The 26,875-nt window shown below is 37.3% G+C and overlaps 1 protein-coding gene across 3 annotated transcripts; it reads right to left on the minus strand.

Moving 5' to 3' along the window:
* Positions 1-3,772: 3,772 nt before the first annotated feature.
* LOC121234472 (HEAT repeat-containing protein 6) lies at positions 3,773-26,832 on the minus strand. 3 transcript variants are annotated; one of them, XM_041130411.1, is made up of 28 exons: positions 26,509-26,832; positions 26,268-26,363; positions 25,991-26,172; positions 25,421-25,694; positions 25,282-25,349; positions 25,115-25,184; positions 24,650-25,012; positions 23,871-23,950; positions 23,717-23,768; positions 17,026-17,179; positions 16,800-16,887; positions 16,115-16,217; positions 15,930-16,017; positions 13,796-13,893; positions 13,495-13,677; positions 12,397-12,642; positions 11,207-11,302; positions 11,001-11,095; positions 10,828-10,891; positions 10,661-10,748; positions 10,488-10,561; positions 9,540-9,806; positions 9,348-9,421; positions 6,968-7,074; positions 6,633-6,751; positions 5,398-5,475; positions 4,211-4,416; positions 3,773-4,078 (listed from the first exon to the last, which is right to left on the minus strand). In XM_041130411.1, the coding sequence occupies exons 1-28, from the start codon at positions 26,707-26,709 to the stop codon at positions 3,997-3,999; spliced, it is 3,696 nt and encodes a 1,231-aa protein (XP_040986345.1). In that variant the 5' UTR covers positions 26,710-26,832; the 3' UTR covers positions 3,773-3,996. The 3 variants fall into 3 exon arrangements, 2 of the variants coding, with proteins under 2 accessions (XP_040986345.1, XP_040986347.1); XM_041130413.1 differs by having other exon boundaries at positions 25,991-26,069; positions 26,509-26,554; XR_005934405.1 differs by lacking the exon at positions 3,773-4,078 and adding an exon at positions 5,607-5,653 and having other exon boundaries at positions 4,316-4,416.
* Between the last annotated feature and the right edge of the window lie 43 nt (positions 26,833-26,875).

A 26,875-nucleotide genomic window follows, 5' to 3' on the forward strand; every position in this document is an offset into this window, starting at 1 on the left:
ATAGAATTTATATAAAATTAATTAATTTTTTAATAGTAAACTTCACTATTTTTTAAAGCGATTACGCGATATTTACACAGTTCAGAATTGTACGTAGAATTACTCAAATAAAAATGACCTGAAATTTGTATTAAGAGTGGCTCTACAGTTACTGTTGGAAGCTCTCTTTAGAGGCTCCCACTAGTTCATTTTCTTTTAGATATATTTTTTTAACACTTTTAAATATTTTTAAAAAAAATTATAATATTATTAAAAAATACTTATTTAATCATTAAATAAAAATAAAAATTCAACGGTAAATCTAAGCAGAAGCTACCAGTGGGAAGAGTAGCTTTTTCCCTGCATTAAATTCTCCCAAATAGTTCGGTCAGTCCGCATTTGATATTGATAAAATCTGGGATCTTCAGTGTAAAAGCAGTGTCTAGTAATGCACATGAGGCGGCAATGACTACGGTGGACAACAGTCGCAACATGTCAGACAACTGAAATGAATATCTCAGATGAAGTTTGTGAGTTCCTGCACTCGGGTTGTAGAATTTCTTATGAAAATATATACTTCTGAGATTAATCGGCACTTTGTTTCGGATATCCAATTCCTATATAATATATATATATATATATATATATTCAATTTTTTAAATTTTCTGCTTCTGTACACAGCTTGGAGTTGAAGATTAGAATTCAGCTCCAGATTGAGTTACTTGTAAGTACTAACGTTTACTGTAATCATTAATAATATATATAGAGCAATGATATGCATTAGCCGCACTCTCCGCACACTTAATGTGATGTTTTTTTTTTTTCTTTCTCAACACAGTGTGCTGCAGCTACAGCGGCTGATGTAAATAATTTCTCATACATCTAATTTTAGATAAAAGTATAAGGATCTAGACTTGGTTTTAAATTTCCATTATCTCAAGTTCATGGGATAAGTAGTGAGTATATGGCAATATTGAATATTATATATAATCTTATCAATTCCATTCTAAATGAAAAATGCTAACTGTACTTAAGAAAATATAATAAAAATGTAATTCTCTATGTATTCGCTATTAATAAGCTGAAATTTATAAAATTTGAAACAACTCAAAATTTAAATTTAAAAAAAAAAATTGACAAAATGAGTTTTACATGTAAAATTATAAATAACTACTTCTTATAAATAGGTAAAATTCCTTATTATTTCAAATTTTTACTATTATTCACAAAATATTTTACTATTATTTACGAATTATTTTATTACTATTCACTTGTATGCTGAGATATTCTCCCAAACGAGTCCTGAGATTACATGAAACTTTGCTCTACAATATCACTGTTGTTGAAGTTGAGTTAGGGTCTAGATGCTAGATATTAGAGAAACCAAATTCGTATGAGCCTCGGTTGTTTTTCAACTTTCAAGAGAATTGGGCAAGACATTTTCCACCGAATGCTAAGCTTCCTCTTTCACAAAAGGTCGAAGCTTACCTCAAAGTCAATAACTAATCCAAATTTGCAGCAAACAGGAGGGAGATGTATGCCACTCAGAAATTTCATTGGATTAGTTATTGACTTTGAGGTAGATAGGGACGTATAAAAGGAGGAGGGGTGGTGTTTAAAGTCCCCAAAAGATATGAAAAACAAGGGTTTCTGTACCTTCCAACCTCCCAATATCTCTCTTTCAGCTCTCAAAAAATATATCCCCATATCCCATATTAGAAGTGTAATCCATTACTTAGTTTTAAACATATTTTAAAATCAAATCGGTATATATCAATTTTAAGATTTGAATAATAGATACCATATCAGTTATATCTTTAAACCGGTAATTTTGATTTTATTTATTCGATTTAATCATTTTTTGATATATTATATTACTATAGAATATATTATAATGATAATATATATTTATATTATAGTAGTTGGATCCAATTTTTTCCACCCCTACCCCTTTTTATGGGAAGAAGCCTGAAAGGAATCCTGCAGGATGACACACGTGACACTACTCCATTGACAGACTGATGATACAAGTAACAAGATTTCACGTGAAATATCTGAGTGGCATACATCTCCTCATGTTTGCTGCAAATTTGGACCCCGCGGCTGTCCTTTCAGTCCGAAAGGAGTGGGAACAAATAAATGCTAGGCCATGAACTTACCAAGAGATAATAAAAAAAAAGAGAGAAATAATTACCAAGAGAAAGATAGTATGCCCTAAGTCTAATTAATGAAGTAGTTCATCCTTACACTTTGTAAAACATTGCATTTTTATATCAATTTATTCGCTTAAAATAATGATTTAAAGAGCTCTCCCATCATCTGATATCCATAATGATAGAAAATCTTTTGCACTCAAAAGAGTATTTGAATCGACAGATTCTCTTTATCTTAAATTTGTCAGTTGCTATAACCCATATTTTTAAGCACATTTATATATTTATAGTTGGAGTAATGATGTAGACCACATATTATATAATATATTATATAATAATATTATAAAATAAGAATATTTTGATAAAATATTTTTCATTTAAAATATAATTATATAAAATATTATAAAAAATACTGTATATAAATATCTTTTATAATTAAGGATAAAAAAAATCAAAACTAACATGTAACATTCCTTTAAAATAGATTTAAATAATGAATTGAGATAAGAAGAATTAAGATAAAAATTAAAAATTTGAATAAAATATTATTAGAATATTATTTTTTTAATATTATTATTATTTTAAACTTTAAAAAAATTTAAATTATTTATTATATTTTAAATTAAAATTTAAAAAAAATTATAATAATTAAATAAGATAAAATATTTTTTTAATCAAAACTTGGCTTAAAAGGATGAGAGCGCCTTTTGAAGTGCATATATTTTTTTTAAGAAAAATAATTTATACAAACTACTCTAAATAGATAAACATCATATAAATTTTTAAAAAAAATAAATTATACTTATAAAAGAAAGTGTAAAAAAAAATTATTATTTATTAATAAAATCCAATTTTACTTTTTCAGATTGTGGATTTTGACAGTGAAGCAGCGTACCAAGCGGGGCACGGTGGGACAGTTACCCAGAAAGGACCATGCAAATTCGTCAAGAAAGACGGAAAAGCAAAGGGACATAGATTTGACGTTAATAATTTTAAGTGATGTGTTGGAAGTTGGTGGTCATGGGACTTTTCACATATTCAGCCAAAAGACGTTTTAATCGCATGTTTTGTCGTTTCTTGCCCCTCTCTCCATGAAATAGATATAATTTCAAAATTTTATATTATCTCTTCTTCTACTCAAACATAATTTAAATATAAATATTTTTAAATTAATCTTTCTAATTTTTTTAAACTTTTAAATAAAAAATAATTTAACCCTTTTAAGATTTTTAAATAAAAATAATATTATAAAAATTTATTCTAATAATATTTTAACTTTATAATAATTTTTATTCAACTTTTTTTCTTTCATTTTATAAAACTTAAAAAATACTAAATTTAAACTATCTTATTACTATTCATAAATTATCTTTTTACTATTTACAAAATTTTCAATCTCGTCTCCCTTCCCAAACGATTACAATATCTCGTAGGTACAGGAGACCAAGAGAGAGAATCCTATGACTCCCATCATCACACTTCCCACAAGTAGAATACATGTGCAGATATGGTTGTCTAGAGAGACGGTGACAGATTTTCATCTTGAAGTTGGAAGGCAGCTTACCCAGAACATTTCCCAGATGATTAACATTACTGAATGGTCATTAAGGAAATTATCAATTTTAATACTAATTATAGGATGATTTAAACGCAAGGAATTTACTTTGAATAATGACTACGAGTGAGGATGTGCTTTACAAATTGAAAATATAGGGAGGTTTTGTGTTTTATGGCCACACCATAAGAGGATCAAATTAGTTGTCTCGTGATAATTTAGAAACAGCAAGACCCCTACCATCTACTCAGATTCAATTCCCATCAAAATTAGTACCCGAGCTGCGTAAGCAAATCCGGCGCCAAAATTCTATCGACGTTGTCTTTGAGGCTGCTCGTGGCTGATAATACCTAACTGACGCCTGGACACAACCCCTCCTAACCCTTCAATGCTGCATTATCAGGATCTTCAATAAGAATCCGTGTTCTTCGTTTCATGCAGGGTTCTGTAAGGTACTAAAGCCATACGGCTGGGAACCGCAGACTGAAAGTAACCAATCAAGCAGGACAACCGAGAAATTTACCATATGCTTTTGTCCAATTCCTCTAGTTTCTGGACAGTTGAACGATGCTTCCTGTCTTTGTATACTTCAATAAGGGATCGTATTGCTTTAGATATCATCTCTTTCTTTTGGTCCCCAAGAGACTTGTCTTCAACGTCAGACTGGGTACTTGTCTCCCCTAATGATGAGCATAGTGTCTTCAACCACTCCTCAAGAAATGGAGCTTTCTACATGGAAAAAAGTTTAGAAGCCAAAAAGAGAGTTTTGTCACGCACAATGAGAAAAGACGGGTAAGTATAAATCAATGAAAAGCTAAGCGGCCAAGTTCTCCCAGTAAAGTTACAGACATACTGGTAAAGATTAGATTACTCAATGTCAGAGATACACCCCATAAGCAACCAAATGCAAGCGTGTGAACAAGGCAGATTTTGAAAAAAGCCAATGGATAGTGCAAGTTCAGAATTCCACAGGTATCATTTAGTGAACTCTTTAACAGGGCCTGAAGTTCTGATCATTTGATACAACTCTAACGAGATTCACGGTAGGCATTTCCATCTATTTGTATTGTTCAGTATAATTACATATCACTTCATTGAATCTTTACAAAGACACAAGTTCTTAAGGTTATCTTTGGTTGCATGAGTACAGAGGAAAGGAAACAACGAGGGGAAGAGAATGCTATCTTCCCTCTAGTTTTTTGTTTGTCTAGAGGGAATTGCAGAAAGGAGAGACTGTTTTGTGGCATACGTAGTCTCTCTCTTGTTCCTTAATTGCCTTTCAATTTGGGAGAAAACAAAATGGTGGGCCGGGAGGGAAAGGGAATCTCATTTCCCTTCCCTTCCCTCCCTTTTCACCCCACTATATGAATCAAACATCGGAAAACTGGCATCCCCCTCCCAATTCCCTCCACCCCTTTCCTTTCCCGCCCCTTTCCCCCACACTAGACAGTCAGAGAAAAACTTCCATTTACCACTCTATGCCTAAAATGAAAGAACAACCGTTCCCGAGCATAAGTTATATAAGTGTCCAAAATTATGATTGACGTTGAAATATTAAGGAATGACTCACGGGTGAGAAGCATAAACAAACGTCCAACAAGTAAAATAAAATAAAATAAAAGTCAGACGTAAAGAGAAGAATTAAGTGACATAATTCAATATAAATTTCAACAGCACATTGAGTACCATCCAATTATATGAAATACTTACTTTCACAAGAAAATCTTTCAGAGGTTCATGATCAGTGCTTGAAGCAAGGGTAAGAACATGCAACATGGTCGAGGTCAACTGTGCAAGGCAAACAAAAAAAAAAAAAAAATTAAATAATACACAGAGAGACAAATTGAAGGAAAAAGGCTTACCAAGAAACATAACAGTTTTCCACGATTCAATACATATCTTAGCCAAGCGTGGAATACCATATTTTGTACATGAAGGCTGACTCCATTTTTTTAATGTGCAATATCTGAAAGGAGCACAACGCTTGTAACTTTGAAGATTGTGAGAAAACGTTGCTAGAGTTATAAACCTCTATGCTTAAATTTTTGTATGAGTGGCCAACAACCCAACCGTACTCACTTTTCTTTAGATTTTCTGAATTCTTGTTCCTCTCCTCTTCCTTAACTAGGTGTGGGTAGCCTCAATATACTTAGGTTTTGCCCCTATCGCTATTTAATAAAATGCGGTATCTGTACTAATAAGAAATATTTCGATTCTTAGCTTTTTTTTATAGATAATATTTGGATTCCTAGTTTTTTATCAAACCTTTCAAAATGATTTTTTTTTTTTATCGGTAAATAAATTTTTATTGATCAAACCTTTCAAAATGAATGCAGGTGTTATTCATACTGTAGGACAGTATGACTCATCTTGTTTGCAGTTTATGATTGCAGATACCAATACAAATACTTGATGCAGCTTATCTGCAGATACATGCAGCACAATGTTTGACAGTAGATAACAGTCCTACTAATAGAGAAATTATAATTTCCCATGCAATTGAAATAATAAAATGTTCAAACTTCGAATAAAATAACTTCAGAATGTGTAGAAATACTAACTATTATATAATAAATTGTGGAACAATGTTTTTCTTATACCAACTAACAACACTTCAACCAATTTGAATTCTCAAATTGCTCAAATTTATATATGTATAATCTTATGAATGTATACCATGCACCATTTGTTATTTTGGAAACTTGTCTGAAACTTTTTACGCACTCTCAACTCAGCCGAGCTGCTATGGATTGGCTATATGAATTCATCTCAGCAATAGAGTGGTGATCAGCGGTTCAGCTCTATATGAGCCACATTGCCAGTTATCCAAATTATACGCTCTAAAATATGACTTCATTGTCAATCCACACTACAACCAAATAGGATGATCCATCATAATGTCAATATAAAAGATTTCTTGAATACAAAAGATTCAGGAGCTTGACCTGCTTCTCGAGCACAACCCTATATTTGAAACTTGATGGTGCTGAAATATGGTCTGAACCTAGATTCTCTATTATATGCTCCACACCTTGGATGACATCTGGGAAAGATTTCCCATAATCTGCATTAAACAAACAGGGAAAAGTTTAAGTAACCTTCCCATCCAAGTAGTTCAATTTAGAAGATGGTGGACAAGGTCAAATTGAACAAACAAGGTCTTTAAAAGCAGGAAGTAAAAGAATGCTATCAACCGTTGCAATTCTTGAGTTACTACTACTCAACCACAATCACATGTTTGACCACAAAAATGGAAACAGGGATCAAGCCTACTACTCACCATGTATCGATGCTGGCACAGCCAAAGCTGCAGCAGCTTGTATCCTGATCTTGAAGTTGGAAGAATCACGCAATAAGAGTAGAAGAATACTAAAAACAGATGGAGCCCTGCCAGTATGCAAAATTATATTATATTACAATTGTAATTCAATATTCAAAAGAAAATTAATGACAAGTTAAGTGGGTGAGCGAGATGTTAACTACAACTGATTTTACCATTAAAAACTTGCAACTTGCCACAGCATTCAGGAATAACAAAAACGTAATTGAATGTATCACTTCAAGGCAAAGGGGGGATGAGGGGGAGAACTATGAAAATAAGACATTATCAATCTGATTAAACTGTTGAATGGGAAGAGAAAAGGGAGGAGGGAATGCAGCAACAGAGACACGAAAATAGAGACAGGCAAACCATCTATCAAATTTTGGGACAACTAAAACCACAGATTAAGGGTCTGTTTGGCAACACAACTATTTTCAAGTATTTTCAGATATTCTTTGATATTTCCTTCCCAAACATCACTCAAACATAAAATACTTTCAATTTCAAATCTTCAACTTTTTCATCTAATCATATCACCTAATCATTACAACTTTTCCAAACTCCCAAAAAAAACACAAAAAAAATACTATTTCAAATTTCAAAACAAAGATAATATTAAAAAATACTATTCAAACAATATTTTAACTTTAAAATATTTTTATTCAACTTTTTCTCTCTGCTTTCCCAAAACCCAATAAAATATCTTAACTCAAACTATTTCACTACCATTCACAGGTAACTGAGATATTCTAAGTATCCAAACGGGCCCTAAGGCAGGTCTGCATCGCCACTTTTTTTCCCCAATTATTAGCGTCTATTGTCATTATAGCATACAACTATTGAGAGGAAAGATAATCAGGAGATATATATCAGTGACACTACCTCAAGAAATAACGTGCCAAACAAGTGAACATGATAAACTAATTTTCCGTAGCATGATTGGGACCCACAAGTTGCCACTTAAATGTACAAAAGGCTCATATGTTTCGTGTAATCTACTGCCGTTCACTTAGTGCACTAGCTTCTGCTCTCTTCATACAAACTAGTGTAGTCTACTTTGCATGGTGTTATCTATCCCACGTATTCTCAAGATAGAAAACCATTGAATACAACCATGACTTCAAGTGGCAAATGATGAAGAGATAAGATAATTTTGGTTACCAAAATATCTAAAATGACAATTATGGGAATGAAACCAATGGGACACTTGCACTACCTGGTCATGGATCCACCAACAAATATTTTCATACACAAATATAGCTAGCACTGAAACCATGCCCCAATTTGCACTTAAATTTACAGTCTCTCCATTGTTAAATCAGCAATCATCTCAAAAACTTAAACTTATGGGAAACAATGAACTTGATAATTTTCATCAAAACTCCCTTTACGTGTAAGCCCGGAGTCCCCTCAATAAGTGGGGCCCATCACTTGAGATATTTAACTCAAATGGGAGGAATAATATGAAGTTGGATTTCAAACTCAGGATTTCTACATTGATATCATGTTAAATAACTAATTTTCTCCAAAATCTCAATATAACGGGAAATAGTGACTTAAATCATTTAATTAACATCTCAACATATATACATACATAAACTGTGCAAGTTCCTATCCCCACATTCAACCATCATGTACAGGTGCATGTATCATAGTGGGATGTTCGGGTAGAGGATTAGTTTTATGGAAACAAGGGGCTGGGGTTGGGGAGGTGTGTTACATTCCAATTCGGGCTTGATGTATTTTGGGTAGGTTTCATGGGCTTTTTGGGTCATTGACTCATCAGGGACTCTCTTGTATGGGCTAGGTGTTTTCTTGTATACGTCCAGTGTACTTGGTTACTCCTATTGATATATATATATATATATATATATAATATTATTACTTATAAAAAAAATGTACAGGTGCATGTAAGTTTCTTACATGCTCAATCAAGAAGTTTTACAACTAGCATGAAACAGGAAATGAGAAACCATAATTCAGTTGCACACCTAGATGAGGTATTTATTTTTTTGACAGGTAATCAAGAACTTTTATTCATAATAATAGGCATAGCCAAATACACAAGACGTATACATGAGTAATACCTAACTAGGATTTGCAACCGAAAACACCTAGATGAAGTATATGACATCTGCCTGTATCAAGGTAAAGTTTCCAGTAGTAGACCGAGTCACCATCACTTTTTTCCTTTTTTTATAGGTAAATTCATCATCACAGTTTACTCAGCTTATAATTATTTTTAGCATCAGCATGTATGTATATTAGGTTAACATACAATATGGAGCATAGCTATGCAACAAACAGCATCTCAATCATGTAAGCATAATTAGCATACCAATCCATGTCTTGCAATCTTATTGTCTCATTTAGAAATAGGTTGCTCAATGCATGACAAACATTCCACTGAACCTGTAAGAGAAGCAGTCACTAAGATTTCCCAACGGAATTGATATTAAAAAAAAATGCATACTTCTCAAGTCCTACTAGAAAGGTGGTTCCGCAAACGTAACAACGAAGGATATGATACCTTAACATTCCCAGTTGTGACACAAGAGATAAAAGCTTGGACCATTCTATCAAGCCAGCATAAATCTCCCTTAGAACCTGGACGAAATGAATTTGATGCATTTCCATGGCTGCCTTTCATATCATTGCTTGATGTGGACTCCTCATTACTGTTAGTATTTATAGATAACCGCATATGGTCCATCGGCTTATCATGAGAACCAGATAAGCATGTATAGTTAACAAATCTTGAGAGATTCCCAAGAGCCCTCACAGCATTTGATTTTATCTGATGGGCAGGGAAAGGAAAGAGCTAATTAAGGAAATGAATGATTCTACAGATTATAGAACTATAAAAAATAAAAACAAAATAAAATAATCGATATAGTAGTTTTGGTAGCTACAATTAAATCCTTTTCAACTTAAAATTGTATCTGCTGAGGACAGAAAAGAATTAGGAAGAAAGAACAACAAACCTGAAAAGCAACCACCAGAGAACTCATATAATTTAAACATTGAAAGGCGAGACAAGCAGGTGGATGAGACAAATGTATAATGAAATCAAAGTGTTGACACTATATCCATCTTGTGGCATATGTAGCTTAGGACAGATGCTCTGCATCAATATGTTAGTACAAAGCAATTGTACTTGGCGACTTCCAAATCCCCCTCCCCTCCCAGGAAAAAAACTCATTTCTCTCCCCATATTGGCTTGAGTTACGCTATATACCATACCCTCATCTTACTTTCATCCCACTATGATGAAGTGACACCACCCATTAGCCCTTGAATCAACTCTTGTTTAAAAAAATAACTCAATGGCTACAACAGGCCAAGAAAGACCGAAAGGAATATAAATATTACTCATATCCATTCCCACAGAGAGAGAGAGAGAGAGAGAGAGAGAGATTAGATGCTACCTCAACGAGTACACATAATTGCAAAAGGTGTAAAAATCAACAACTTTTACCTTGTCTCCATCCTTTGTTAGACGCAAAGCACACTCAGTTAATGATGTAATTGATGGAGAGTCCACATTTGAGTCTATCATGATAATAACAATTAAAAAAAATAAGTGAATTGATACTCCCCAAAAAACCAAGAGCTTGACTCACAAAATCACTGTTGTAACCTCAAGCCCACCTTTAGACTGCTGTGATGGAAGATCATCAATAGATGAATGGATTGAATCACATATGTTGGCCAAAGCCCAAGAGGCTGTTATCCTTACCTGAAACAATTACTTTTTATCAGTAACAGATTTCAAATGTGTTTTCCAAAATATAAATTGAAAAGAAAAAAATATATACCGAGATTAAGGGATCACGAGTATTAATCTCAACAGCTCGGATAAACTTATCACGGATCTCTGCACTATATGGTTTAAACTTTTAGTAAAATAATTAGCCATGATTCTTGAACAAAAAAAGTTGGACAAAAAATCATAAGATTTTAATGCCATCTAACAATATTTCAGAATCACCTCTGGGAAACTTGAGGAAAACATGCGATGACACCAATGGCTCGACAGGCAGCAGACCTAACTGATGGCACCTCATCGCGTATAGAAGCATTAATCTACAAAGATTTTACAATTAAATCCATATCCTAATTAGAAAAGGCATTCTGTTCCATTCATTGTAAAACAAAAAGCAAATACAGTTAAGTACATGTCGCATCAAGACTTACTAACGAAGAGAGAATGAAATCTTGTTTTTCCTTCACAAGAGAGAAGAACACATGGGAAGTTATACCGGCAAAACATGTAACTGATGCACCTCTCACCTTCCAGAGAAAATAAACAGTTTAGTGATACATAACGGTAAATAGAAACACCCATATCAATAGCTGATGCCACCTTAGTACATTGTTAAAAAACTTCATTCTATGAAAATAACAAGCCCATTGTTTCATCGGGTCCAGAGACTTTTTCAGCAGTGTCAATTACACTGTCTCAACATTATAATAGTTGCGCCTTGCACAGGCTCTCATCCCTTGTTCAACATTAGTTGATGCCAGATCAAATTATCCATATGGATGTAGATTAGACAGAAGAAAACATAAATCCCATTTTTATAACATAAAATGAACGAGCATGTAAAAGAAGAGGCAGGTAGAATGATATTTGGAAGAGATCTTTGTCAAAAACATGCTCAATGGCCTTTGTCCATGCATCAAAACCATAAAAATAGTGTGGTGCCTGATCTTTCTCAGCATTATACTGCATCTCATAACCTTGCTGTCAATGTCCAACATGGATATAATGCATCAAACAAAACCAACTAGCCATGAAAAGCTAAAAAACGATGGAAGCAAAAGCATCAAGTTTCATCACTATTATATAATTTCTCCTCTGCAATGTTGAAGGATGCAAGAAATGCTCCAAATAGCTCATCATAAAAGGAAGATACGTTTCATTTGAGGTTTCACTTTGAAACATTAAAGTGAGAACATAACTACAAATCACATAGGGCACGCCCTTCAGGGCTTGAAAGAACTATCCTGTCTTGTGAAGAATAATCCTGTCTTATGTATTGTGGTGTCTTTGGAGTAGAAATGAATGTAGCTTCAAGGATTGTGAAAAGTCATTGACGAAACTTTTACCATCATTGTTAAAACGAGATTGCTTTTGAAAAAAGTTACAGCTGTATAAAAATTCACTGGTCTGTCTATGCGAAGCATAAATATCAACATCTAATCATAGAAATTTAAAGCAAGCAACCGTAACATTTAAACAATTTTTTTTTATCAGTAAATATGAGCTTTATTAAAAAATAGGCATAGCCAAATACAACATTCAAACAATTCATTAACCAAAAATATTAATGACACCAAATGTTGAAAAGATTAATGAGAGAACAAAAAAGAAACTAGTGTACCATTGCAGAAGTATGCCGCAAAATTAAAGGCATATGCTTCTCAATTGCCTCAGACCACTGCTCAATTCCCGAGTGACATGCTTTGGGTTCGTCGTTGTTAAGTTCTGTGCTATCTAGTTCGTAAGATGGGGCTGATGAAACCTTCTTCATCCTTATGCAGTCAGAAGTAAATGGGGTAAGTTTATCATCTGAGAGATCTTCAGTTCCTTTAAATCCAGATAATGCACGAAGACATTCATCCAAAAGCTGAAAATATCAACATAGAAAACCACGAAAATTAAAAACATATTTCAAGCACATCATCCAGAAGAGACGTTCCACCAAGAGGGAAAATATGACATCTGTATCTGTATCATATTTAAAATGAGAATCATTCGATGGAATTTGAGGTTCTACTCTATATGTCCAGATATCCTCGTAACTTCTAATACTGAGAAGTTTGCATTCAACCCAGCCAAAATTCATGCATTAAAGTCTCTTGGAAGGAGCTGTAATGGTGAAGACTTGATTACAAGCAGTGCAGAGAAGTGAGCTGTAAAAGAAAGCATATAGTAGGCAGTGTGCATACTTTTTTTTATAGGTAAAAATATTATTTTATTTTATTTTTGTAAGTAAGAAGATATTATATTGATATTGAAATAGGCATAGTCCAAGTATACATGAGATCACACCTAGTTGGGAACTACAAACGGATACAAGGAAAAATCATGAACGTTGAAGCGATTAAAGTCTATAACAATGGCCCACATATATAGTCTTCCAAAAAAAAACTCTTCCAAAGAGTGCTCTCGATCCTCAAAATTCCGGTCATTCCTAAAACTCTTCCTAGGTAAAAATATTATTAATACAAGAGAAGGCAAGCCAAAGTAGACTAGCATGCAGTGTACATATAATTGAAGGAGGACATGCTTGCTTTGAGCATTGGTAACAATACTGCACAATCTACCAATCATACGGGGGAAATATTGAAGCTGATTGAAACTGAATGATCCTTTCTGCCCTTTTTTCTTTACAAACACAGACTAAGGCTGTTCCTTCTATTTCCTTTGTGTGTGTGTTTGGGGTGGGCTGGGGGGAGACATGGCAAGTACATTCTACCTTGACAGCAGCTGTAATGACTTTTTCCCCAATAAACCCAATGGGGTCTCCAGTGTGTCCCCTCCATGGCCTTGAAGGAACTTCAGGAGCTGCTACTGTCAATATGCCATAAACAATGGTAGAAACTTCTTCCCAAAATGCAAACATAGTATTTGGGTAATTGTGTGATACAGCTTTAAGTGCCTGCAACCAGTAAGGAGAAAATGGCAAGAACAGAGGATGACTAGATGATAACTAGTAACCATAATTGTTAGAATTCAATCAACAGAAATTAAATATATTCGCTTTCTTAAGACATTACCTGGAGAGCTTCGAAGCATATATTTGGGCTGGTTAGTTGTTCTGAGTACTGTAATAATGTAAAAAGAATACTTGACTTCTTTTCAGTCTCAGGGAAACCTGAATAAAAGCATCAATTGAATTCGAAGGTAATTACAAAAAAAACATCAAAGGCCTGAATGAAATTCGTCAAATTCATAATGAAATCACAAAGCAAAAAAAAAAAAAAAAAAAAAAAAAAGAAACAGCCTATAGACAATAGGCAGTGGCCCTTCAGGAACAAGTATAAAGAAATTTTTTTATATAACTTTCTAATTTGTTAGACATAATTATTTAGATAATCTAATCTTTTCTTTTTTATTATTTTTTTTCTATTTCGCTTATATATATTTTATTTTTCTTATATATATTTAATTTATATATTAGATTTTTTATATTTTATATTCATTTTCTATTTCATATTAAGATAAAATAAGTTATAACTATAATATATAATTAACTATAAGTTTCTCTTATTCAAATCATTTAAAATACCTCGTAGAAATATAACAAACAAAATATATGGAAATAAATTGCGTCCAATAGGATTTGAACCTATACTAAAGGTTTAGATAAATGAGAGAGGTAATCTGTACTAGCCACATGTAATATTTCTTTCTTTTTGTTATTGACACCAGGTTTCCGGGAACTGCATCCCAACTAATCCCGGGGGTGCACAGGGCCTCGGCAAGGAGTTTTCCGCAAGTGTACCTCGGGTAATTCAAGGGGAAAATCCCCCAATCTGATGGCCCCTAGAGATTGTTTGCACTCAGTGGGATTCAAACCTTGAACCTTGGAAGGAGCATACCACCAAGATCAAGGCCTTTACCACTTGAGACAAGATCTCCCAGTTGAAAATAAATAGGTAAAAAAAGAAAAGAAAAGAATGAGACTGGCAAATTGGATTACATTCCGACAAAGCAGATGTTAGCATGCTTTAAGGTTCAATGCGTAGAAGGTTGAATAAAAAATCCAAGAGTGGGAAAATGCCTCGATAGGTTAGTTTTGGGAGCAAAACCATCTTATTTTTACAAGTAAACAAAACAAGATGGAAATTTTAATTGACATAAGTTTGCAAAGTTGTTTGAGAATCATGAAGGGCACAAAACAGGTGTTGAGCTATGCCTTTTACCATCGATAAAGTTTTACTTTTACTTGGGAAAAAAACGGGTGTTTTATAAAGGGCCACGGTCCTTTCCGACACGGACATGAGTTTTGTGTTTCTACATGGACATGACATGGTAACTCCCAAGTCTAGAAAGAGATACATGGTTATACATAGACAAATATATCTTTCATATGTGTTTAAGGAAATTATCACACCAAAAATATATAATTCCTTACATTTGAGCATTGGTTTGAATAACAAAATGATTAACATTCATATGAAAGCAAGAAGATGAGAATGCTTGAACTCAAGCTCGACAAATTGTTGATGAATAGTGATTCAAATTTCAAGGGAATGGTCCCCAAACCCAATGAAAACTATGGGGAGTGAAGAGGAAAGTGATGCCACTTGGAAGAATGTGATTTTTCTCAAACTTGGCTTAACAGTGAGTGATACTGTCAATCAGAATACAGTCACGAGAAAAGGCAGTGCACAATAATAGACAAAGCAAAAGCTCTGAAGGATGAAATGAGGAGAAATGAAAGGTGCACCGGGTTGATAGTTCTAACTAAATAAATAATTGATTGCTTGGCTAGCTGATTTAGAATTTTTAGGACTTGGTTGACATGGGCGAGGAGATGAATGCAGCAATCAGGATATCATAAAGCATATCAAAGCCAAGAAGGTAATTATATGGAAACAATGTTGGAGACACAGAATTCTCCTTGATAGCTACTCACGGAGATGGGTGGATTTTGGCTTTAAACGCAGTGTGCCAGGAATTTTGAGTTTTTCTTATTCATTGAAGCTCAGAAGTTCTGCTATAAAGTCTAAGTCTCTTAAAGATTTGCTTTGTTGAATGAGGAGAGACTGTGTTTAGGCAATTGTGTTACAGAGGTCCCCATCCCAAGGTTTTGGAGGCTCTTTTCGAAGAGTTTTGAAGGAGTCTACAATGTTGACCTTTCCATAAATTTTGATTTACCTACACAAAAATGGAAGTGAATCTAACCTGTGGATATCTCTTTTAAAAGCATTTCTCTGACATCTAAGGAAGGTGAAGTAGACAGAGCTGCTGTCAAGCAACTGATAGCAGCAGCCTGTTAAAGGATGCAGAAATTTGATTAGACATTACTGACAGAGAAAGGAGATGTGGGGTTCATCAAATACTTACACAACACACATGAGGAAACTAACCAGAAGACCAGTCTGATAATTTTTAAAAGAAAACCCTTCATTGATCCTTGCTTGTAGAGAAGTAATAACTGTTGGCAACAACTCTCCAGGCATTCTCGAATATCTGAAGAATAGTCACGAAGAAAAAAAAAATCATCTAAGTATGCACATTTTCTCAAAAGAAGAGACCAAGTACAATCACATTGGTAGTCTCAAACATGCGGCATCAGAGCCTGCAGGTGTCTGGAAATGCCGAATTCTATTCCTTACATGCTATCAACAAGAAATTTCAGCACCCACCAACACTAGTCCGCCACTCAAAAAAGAAAATTGATATCATATGCTTAATCTTGTCATTAGGCCCACTTATTGTACAAGGAACGAGCTAGGTAAAAGATCCTATTCCTTTTTGTAACTTATATTTCAAATGATGAATTGTAACAACAATCTAAATGCGAAGCAACATTTTCACTGGATTATTATAGGCAAATGAAACCCATGCTCCAAGAGGATATCCAAATCCAACAAGTAGGTGGCATTTTGAACCAGCCACATTTTGGTATGGATTAGCAATGACATGTTTTGCACGTATGAGGTTTTGCAAATAAGTTGAGCACCAAAATGGACCAGATGAGAAGCAGTGTATCGCGTGCAATAAAAGCAAATTTTAACAAATACGCGATCAAATGGAGGAGAAGAATCATACGGTGTGGATGCTACTAAAAGTGTGAGAATCTTGAATAAGGAGGCCAGCAATCTACTATGAGTTTCACGCTGGATTAAGTGCAGAATCCCTACACAGCATAGATTTGGAACATAAGTAATAATCAAGCATGCAAATAGAATAGAAACAACCATAAAACATTGAAATAAACACCAAAAAGAAGGTACAACTTTCACCAACTTAAATGAAGGGTGCAATATTTCAATACCTTTATGTAGTTGCATTAGTATCTGTCCAAGGGAACTTGAAAGTGCAGTAAAAGATCCAAACTTAGAAGATCCTTTGTATTCTGCTACCTGAAGAAAAATGGAAGATGGCCCATCCAAAATGACTGCCAGAGCTGAGGCAGAAGCAATCCGAGCCTAGCCAGCAAAACAGCATGCGTGAGCGTGTTAGCTAGGGGCACCACTTAAGTAGAATCATAATCTAATTCATATAAGACGTATTTTTGAGGTTAAGTCTTGTTTCAATGATCTCATCCCTTCAATTGGCTCTTCATTTCCAGCAAAACTATGCACCGTAGAAGGTTGCTTTTTTTGTTTGGTTGGCAGGCTTTGGAAATATCCCAATAATAATCTGAGAAAGAGGAACATTGTAGTTTTTGGCATACCATGTGTAAGAAAAATGGGAAAGCATCGATCATCTTTTGCTACATTGTGAGTTGGCTAGGGAGCTGGGGGTGGTGATCTTTAGCACTTTTGGGATTAAATGGGTTATGGCCCAAGTGGAGTTGTTGGCATGTTGGCAGAATCTCTATGGAGGCCATAGAATTCAGATGTTTGGAAGATGGTCTCCCCACACTTAATGTGGTGTATTTGGCAAGAATGCAATGCTCAAACTTTCAAAGGCCAAGAAAGGATGGTGTCAAAGTTAAAAGCCACAATCTTCAGCACCCTCTATGTTTGGATGGCTGTTCACCACAACTTTGTATCACTTAGTTTTCTAGACTTCAAAGAGTTTTGCTCTTTTTCATCGTGTTGTTAGTTGGGCGTTTCCTTTGTATACTGTGTACTTGGGTTGCCCCCTTTGCGATTTTAATAAGATGCATTAATTATAAAAAGAAATAATATAATTCCTAAAAGATCTACAAATCTGCAAATAATAGAAAAGGAAGCTTTACGCATCATATCACAATTTACAAAGAAATTCAGTCAATAATGGGGGCCTAGTTCTAATTAAATGACCAAAGAAAAAACAACGAGGTGTTTGCATATGAACAAAATAACAATACCTTTTTTTTTTGTAAGTAATCAAAGATGTATTAATAAAGATAGGCAAAGCCCAAGTACACAAGATGGTATACAAGAGATGAAACCTATCTAGGTCGAAGAAAGGGAAACTAGAAAATCATGAAAATTCAGGCCATTAAAATCTAAAGCAATGGCCCATAGAAATAAAGTACGAAAAAATAGCGTTCTAAGTTCCTCCGGGGACCGCTCTTTGTTTTCGAAGGTCCGATCGTTGCGCTCTTGCCATATACACCACATAATACAGATTGGGATCATATTCCACACCGCCTTGATTTGTTGCACTCCTCTCGGAAGTGTCCAGCTAGCCAATAGATCTACCACCGTTACAGGCATAACAAAGGCTAACTCTATCCGACTAAAGACTTCGACCCACAAGGCTCTAGTGGTCTCACAATGTAACAAAAGGTGTTCCACTGTCTCGCCAGATCTCTTGCACATGCAACACCAGTCTAGTATAACTAATCGGCACTTCCTCAGATTGTCGGTAGTCAAAATCTTCCCCAATGCTGCTATCCAAGTAAAGAAGATCGCTTTCGGAGGCGCCTTATTTCTCCAGATTCTCCTCCACGGGAACTGGGTAGTGGTAGTGGTAGTTTGGGAAAGGGACTTATAAAAGGATCGAACTGAGAAAATGCCCTTACCCACGGGAATCCACCACATCCTATCGACTTGCTGACTATTTGGCTTCACAGAATAAAGCAAGCTGAAAAAAGCCTCAAAGATGTCAATTTCCCAGTCTTGCGCCGCTCTACTAAATGTGATGTTCCACTGCACATGGTCCCCTGTTAGAAGCATAAGGTCCTCTATCGAAGCTTCCTGGTTGCATGCCAACTGAAAAATAGCTCGAAATGTATCCTTTAGGGCCTCATTCCCACACCATATGTCCCTCCAAAACTTAATGTGAGAACCCCTCGCCAACACCAATTTGGAATGGCTACTAAAGTCCCCCCACCCATTCCTAATGTGTTTCCAAACTCCCACACCTCTAGCCCCATACACCTCTTCAGTACACCAGCCCCCTCACATGCTTCCATATTTACAGTCAATCACCTGCTTCCATAACGCTTTTGTCTCGTTATTATACCTCCATAACCACTTCCCAAGCAGGGCCCGGTTGAAAGTTTTCAGATTTTTTATACCTAAGCCACCAGACGAGAGTGGTGTACACACCTTATCCCAGCTGACCAAGTGAAATTTGAATTCAACCCCTATCCCCCCCCCCCCAAAGGAAATCACGGTACAACTTGTCAATCCGAGCCGCTACCCTGGCAGGCAACTGAAACACAGATAAAAAGTAGGTAGGTAAGTTGGAAAGGGTACTCTTGATAAGAGTCAAGCGGCCACCTTTCGATAAATACAATCTTTTCCACCATGCCAATTTCCTTCCTATCTTCTCTATGACTGAATCCCATATGGATGAAGCCCTTGCTACTACCCCCAACGGCAATCCCAGATAAGTAATAGGAAGAGAGGCTACCTTGCACCCAAGAATACTAGCTAGCTGTCTAGTATTACTCACGTTCCCTACTGGCACTAGCTCTGACTTGTCAAAATTCACTTTCAAGCCTGACGCTGCTTCAAAGCATAGTAACAAAGCCTTCAAAGCTCTCAACTGGTTTTGATCTGCCTTACAAAATATGAGTGTATCATCTGCAAAAAGTAAATGAGACAAAGTAATAATGCCCCTATTGGGGTCGCCAATCGGAAATCCAGTCACAAACCCATGTGTAACTACCGCCGATGTCAACCTACTCAAAGCCTCCATAATGATAACAAAGAGAAGTGGGGATAAAGGATCTCCTTGCCGTAGACCTCAAGAGCTATTGAAGAAGCCGGTAGGACAACCATTAATCAACACTGAGAATCTGGCTGTAGAAATGCACCAACTAATCCAATTACGCCACCTAGGCCCAAAACCACATCTTCCCAACAGATACAATAGGAAATCCCAATTTATATGGTCGTATGCCTTCTCCATGTCTAACTTGCAAATAATACCTGTGGAGCCAGCCTTTAATCTGCTATCCAAACCCTTGTTCACTATAAGGACTGAATCCAAAATTTGGCGCCCCTTAACAAATGCATTTTGTGGTTTCGAAATGATCTTGCCCAAAACCGCCCCTAATCTGTTAGCAAGCACCTTGGATATAATTTTGTATACCCCATTCACAAGGCTAATGGATTGAAAATCCTTAACCTCCACCACACCAGTCTTCTTTGGGATCAACGCGATAAACGTAGCATTTAGGCTTTTCTCAAACTTTCCAACCAAGAATACTTCTTGAAACACCTTCATAATGTCCACTTTCACCACCTCCCAGCAAGATTGGAGGAAACCCATCGAGAAACCATCTGGGCCTGGAGCTTTATCTTTACTCATGCGTCTGACTACATCATACACTTCCTCCTCCTCAAAGGCCTCTCCAACCAAGAGGCTTCCTGAGTCGCAATAGTATCAAAAACAAGACCATCCACCTTTGGCCTCCATCCCGCACGTTCTGATGACAGTTGCTCATAGAAGTCTACCACATGGTCACGAATCAAATGGGCCTCCTTACATTCCATGCCATTAATGTTCATCATTTCAATGGTATTAGTTCTTCTATGAGAGTTAGCAACTCTATGGAAGAATTTAGTGCTCCGATCCCCTTCTTTTAGCCACAAAGCTCTCGACTTCTGACGCCATGAAATCTCTTCTAGGGATAGTATTCTTTCTAATTCTGCAACCTACTTTGACTTGAACAATAACTCATCCGGTAAAAGGGCTCTAGCCTCCAATATCAGTTCAAACTGTTATAACTCCTCCACCATGAATTTTTTTCGCTCCCCAATATCTCCAAAGGATTGTGAATTCCAAAACTTAATATCATTTTTCAAAGCTTTTAACTTACAAGCTAGGATGTATGAGGGGTTACCATGGAACTAATAAGAAGACCACCATTGCCTAACCTTATCTACAAAGTCTTCACTTTTCAACCACATGTTTTCAAACTTAAAGTATCGACGCCCGCTTCGAATGCCACCACAATCCAACATTATAGGAAAATGGTCCGAGCAAAGACGTGGCAGCCTCTTCTGGCACACTTCCAGATAGTGCACCTCCCACTCCGGTGAAATTAGAAATCTGTCTAGCCGTGATCATGTCTGATTGTTCGACCAAGTGAAAGAACCCCCTAGTAGAGAAATATCCAGCAGGTTTAGATCAAAGATACAATCTGAGAACTCTGACATTGCTGGGCGCAGCCTACTTTCTCTTGATCCTTCACTAGGAAATCTGATTACATTAAAATCTCCTCCTATACACAAAGGAAGCTCCCACCAGCTATGTAGCCCAGCAAGTTCCTCCCATAGGAAACGTCTATTGTTGTCTACATTTGGACCGTATAAACCTGCAAAAGGCCATTCAAAATTATCTGCCACGCTCTTAAAAGAGCAAGCCACTGTATACTCCCCCACAAACTCCTCCATTTTCTCAACAACTCTTTTATCCCACATCACTAGAATTCCACCTGAAGCCCCATTTGAAGCTAGATAAACCCAATCTGCGTAAGTGCAACTCCAAATGCTTCAAATTAATCTTCTAGAAACACTTTTCAGTTTAGTTTCTTGCAAACATACTATATCCACCCTCCATTCTCGCAACAAGTTTTTTTTGCGAAGCCGCTTATTCGCCTCATTTAACCCGCAGATGTTCCAGGACACAATTTTCGACTTCATAAAGAATAGGCGAGCCCCTTCCCTTTGGATTTTTTACGACTTGAGCTTCCTTCATACTTCAGTGACCAAGTTAGGCGGTTGAGCTCCTGCTTTCGACTCTGATTTCTTTGACTGTGTATGATCCGCTTCAATTGCAATAAGTAGAGCTAGAAACTGCTCTTCATAACCCCCACATTCCATTCCTATCCAGTGTTGCATTTCTTTCACCTTATGAAACAGCCAATCTGGAGCTTTCGATTCTCTTGGAAGCAAACAATTCAGTGGGATAGGGTCCCCATCATTAGAAGCCCATTGCAGATTTGGAATCGTCCCCCTTCCTTCCTCTTCGAAAAGATTCCTACCCTCCCATTCAACCACAACAGTACAAGTGGGAGATTGGGTCTCAGGGACCATCAACACCTCACAGCCAGATTGGGTCTCGGGAACCACCTCCTCCCCTGCCTCCTCAACCTCTAGTTGAGCTTCAGAGCTGAAGTTCCTCACCAAGATGGAGTCAAGATGGTCCTCGGGATGACACTGGACCTCCATCTGGGGAGAGGACCCTCCCATCATGGTTATCGGCAGTTTCTGGGTACCTGAAACAGCACCGGCGTCACACGGTGGCAGTAGCACCACCAACTCCACCTGACAACCATCCCGCGCCTTCTCTGTACACCCCCCCTTCTCAGGCATCTCCTCGTAAGAAGAAGCCTCAGCGCACCTCTCCACTACTGTCGGCAAAGGAGCCGCCATCGGTTCTGTGGTCGTCGAGCTACCGGCATCTATCGCACACACGGAAGGATCCCGATACAAATCACACACTCCATTTCTCGCCGGAGCAGATTCCGGCAACCTAGCCTCAGTCGGCGGCGTCGCCACCTTCGCCGGGGCCACCTGGCTCTTCACCGGCAACGGTGGCTGAGGCCCACCCGCCGATGGGCCTGGTGCAGACGCACCGCATCTCCTCCACATGGGCCTCGTTGGTTTCAGCTAACCATTTGACCACACGGGCCTAGGCCCATTCTGCTTGCCCATTGACCATTTGCCTAAGAGGCCTGCGTAAAACTCTTGTACCCATTCTGCTGGCCCATTGACCATGGCCCATTCTGAAAGCCTTTGCCCACACCCACTTCCACCCTTGCTACATCTTCAACGCATCGTTTCAATAAATTTAAATCAGCCTGCACGTCTTCTATTTTCCTCTGCATTTCCATCACAACCCGCAAAAGATTTTCCTTATTAACACTGACAAGTCCACTGCCAGCCCCTTCCCGCTTCTGCACCTCTACTGAAGAAGCGACGTCTCCAGCCTGCAACAGCACACCTCTCAGACTGACAGATTGATAGGGTGGGTAAACAGCCTTCGGTTTTTTTAGGGCCTCCAGATACGATGTCGAGGGCTGAGCTGACGTCGCCGCTACCACCAATGGAGGAGACGACTCCGCTACACAGCCACTGCCTGCCATCCTCAACACTTCCACCAGCTTACTCCACCCCCTCCCATCTGTCCCTTCAGGAATGAGAAGATTATTTCTCCGACTGCCCTATCTGAACTCCACCAACGCCATGAATGCCCCTTGGGAGTTAACACACCTCTAGGCTATGTAGCCCCTGTCCCCTTCTCTGTGAGCCGAATAAAACCCCCTTCCTCCCACCTTTAAGCAGTCCTCCAAAGCTTTTGTGAACCAACAAGCCGAGCTTAACTCCAAATGCAGACTTCTCACTAACTTCCAGCCCCTCTCTGTAATGTTCACCCATCGCCCAACTCTAACTACCTCAAATACCTTACGATCAATAGCAACAGCATTGAACATGCTCGTTTTCCTACTCATACTTGCAGTAAACAGTCACTCAACCTCCCATGAAGATCATCACCAACCAAACAAACAAAAAGTATACGGAGAGAAAATACAAACAAAAAGTGTACTGCAGTTATTATTCTCATAACAATACCTTTAAATAAGGATCATGTATTAAGCAAGTCATCAAAGTTGCTTCAAACTTCCTGTAAATAAGAAAGTAGCAATGAAGTGGAGGGTTGAGAACTTGAGGGTAGAAGAATAAAAGAAACAGGTCAACAAAGCAAGGAGTAGAACCAAGGCTTCACCTTGGTTGTAGTACATCGCTGGTTGGCAAAAGCAGTGTCCACTGGGTAGTAAATGATTTGGAATCAGCTTGACAGAGATCCTTCCCGTCAATGGTAAAAGTTTAAATTATTAATAGATTACAAAAATAGCTTTGACCAGAGGCAATGATAAAGAAACTATAAAAGAAGCTAAGCTAACCAGCACATCACAACTTTTCTGTTTTGTGATAGGTAGTAATAAAAATATATTTTTTTATTGAATAAGGAGAAAGAGAACCACTCCAGAAGGGTTGACATAAATACGTCCACATCTTAGCATTCTCATAAGAAGAGGATGCTCTAAGGAATTAATCCCGAATACGTGCATGGCAGCTAGAGACTCTTATCTTCACAACAGATAATTTCTTCATTTAAAATAGGTTTATAAGATACAGGAAAAACAAACCTATATTGAAACCACCACACGTGTCATTCCAGGTGCAATGAACACCTTAAGCAACCTTAACCAATTCCCATCATACTTACTCAATCTAAGAATTTAATAACACATTTAATACATCAACCAGTTTAGTGACACATATAGATATGGGATATTATACATTATTTTAAGCGTCACCTCTCCTCCAAAAGAGGTGTAGGGTTCAACCTAAAGGAGGGAGGGCTATTGATTTTGTAGGCTACTATTGCCATATGATCTTGAAAAAAAACCAATAACAAAAACGAAAAACAAGATGCCAAAGTGTATAGCACAAGCATCAGAAGAAGGATGGGAATAAGAAAAAATGATGTTGTGAGCTCACCTGAATGCAAACAATGGCAGCTACTCTGACCTTAGCTTTCCGAACAGTCTCAGTGTCTTGAACAAATCCGTCACTGTCACTGTAATCTGAATCCGATGACATGAAATCAACCAAAGAAGATTCACAATCTGATGAACTTTGAGCATTCCAAGATTTCTTCGGCTTCATATGTGAAATTTCCCTTTTGCGCAAGTGTGGAGGCCTATACGGACCAGGTTCTACTCTTTTAGGTTCTTCCAAACTTGTCTTATTCAATATATGGAGTTCCTTCTGCTGATGACCAACATCTGGATATGTAAGTTGTGTTCTACTATTAAGGCCATAGGTAAAGAACATTCTTAATGCTGCTACAAAACTTGCCACCTGGAAAAAAAAATCACAGAGCCAGAGTTTGTAAAACAGAATGGCAGCAGACATGTTCTTCACTTTGATCTAAAATCCCAAGACACAAAGATATTGACTTACATGGTCAGAAAGGGGACATTTAGGATCCATAAGAACCAAATGCAGACAATGCAGGAGAGATGCATAAAACCTGCAGAGCAAAAGTACCACCACTAAACACTTATGAATAACCTGAGGGATTTTTTTCTGTTTTTCCTTTCCTGGGACTAAATTATGGAGAGGAATACCTGGACATGACACTGTCTTCCACAAGCAAGCTCTTAGATGCCAAAAAATCCATCACTTTCCTAAGAATCTATCAATATAGATTACCCTTAGCATTTATACACGTATATATCACCAAATAGGCAAAGAAAGTATATCCACCTCAATCAATGATCTCCAGACATCAACTGGAATGGATGGCCCATATCTTGAGACAGTTTCACCAAGCATATCAAAAGCGAGAGTCTGGAGCTCCCATAAACTGCTGTATCTGGGTACTCTCCTTCCTATTTCAGCAGCAAATCTTTGGTTTGTGATTGAACGAGATGACTTAATGAACTCTGCATGAGAGCTCTCAATGACACGGAGAAGGAATTTCACCAGTTGGGTATCGTCAGATGGTGAACCTTTTTTATGATGAACAATGATAAGACGTCTGAGCCGGGAAAAAGGGAAGTTAGACCATCACTGTTACAGCACATTTTATGTGGTATGAATCGTATGATAGTGCAATTAGCAACCGTTGCAATCGCTACTTGCAACTGAGGTCATAAGTAAGTGAATCAGAGAAGGAAGTGAACAGGAGGTCATAGTAAAGAGAAGTTTGAAAAGAAAAGACGCCTGATTAACGGTGCAACTACCAATAGCAAATATCATTGCATAAAATCAATTGGGCTAAAAATGAGGAAGAACAACTCGCAGGACAACTTCAAAGACAAAGGGCAAACTAACCTTACGGTCTCCAAGCAGTCCATGATAGGTGTAATTGCAGCAGCATTAGCGGAAGAATCAGCGGTAGCTATAGGAGCAGCTTTGTCAAGAAGATAATCAAGCATCGTTGCAAAAGAGTCGAGCATGAGAGTCCAAGAAGATGAATTTATTTCAAAGTAAACACGATGACATAAATCACGAATCTGAAGCAAATGTAAAAGAACATATCGTGTAAAATAAGAATTAACAACCGAGAAGGAATAGAGAGTTCGAAAAGAAAAAAGTGCCGAGAAAATACCAATTGTGATGTATGAGACAACGTAGCGGTCATATCTTGCGGGCCGAGACAACTATTGGCAACCAATTCCAGCAGGAAAAAGACGTCGGATGCAACCTACACCAATCGTAGATCATATATTCATATTCATAGAGATAAAAATGGAAATCCTTGTTCAATGTGAATTTCCTTTGTTATTGCAATACGCAATCACGGAGATAAAATGAAATGGGGGAAATTGGAGTGGGGGAAAAAAGTGAACCTCGTGAGGAGGAAGTTCCGGGGCGGCAGAGACGAGAGAATGAGAATGGGAGAAGACAAGATGCTGAAGGAGTTGGGGAATGGAAGAGGAAGAGGTGGCGCCGGTGGCGGGACGAGGACTTGTTAGGGTTTCGTCCCTCAGTGTGAGAAACGCAGTCCTCCATGACCTGACCGCTGCCGACGACGAAGACGATGACGCCATTCATAACCGGAGCAAAGACAGAACTACTGATTAGTAAAGAACACCATTCGCGACCTCTACCTACGATCTCGGTTTCTTTGTTCCAATCCAAAAACCAGTTTTGAAACGCGTTACCAAACAAACGTGGCCTAAGCCTAAGGTTTAAAATAAAAAATAAAAAAGTTCA

Source organism: Juglans microcarpa x Juglans regia, chromosome 6D (genome assembly GCF_004785595.1).
Source record: "Juglans microcarpa x Juglans regia isolate MS1-56 chromosome 6D, Jm3101_v1.0, whole genome shotgun sequence".
Lineage (NCBI taxonomy): Eukaryota > Viridiplantae > Streptophyta > Magnoliopsida > Fagales > Juglandaceae > Juglans > Juglans microcarpa x Juglans regia.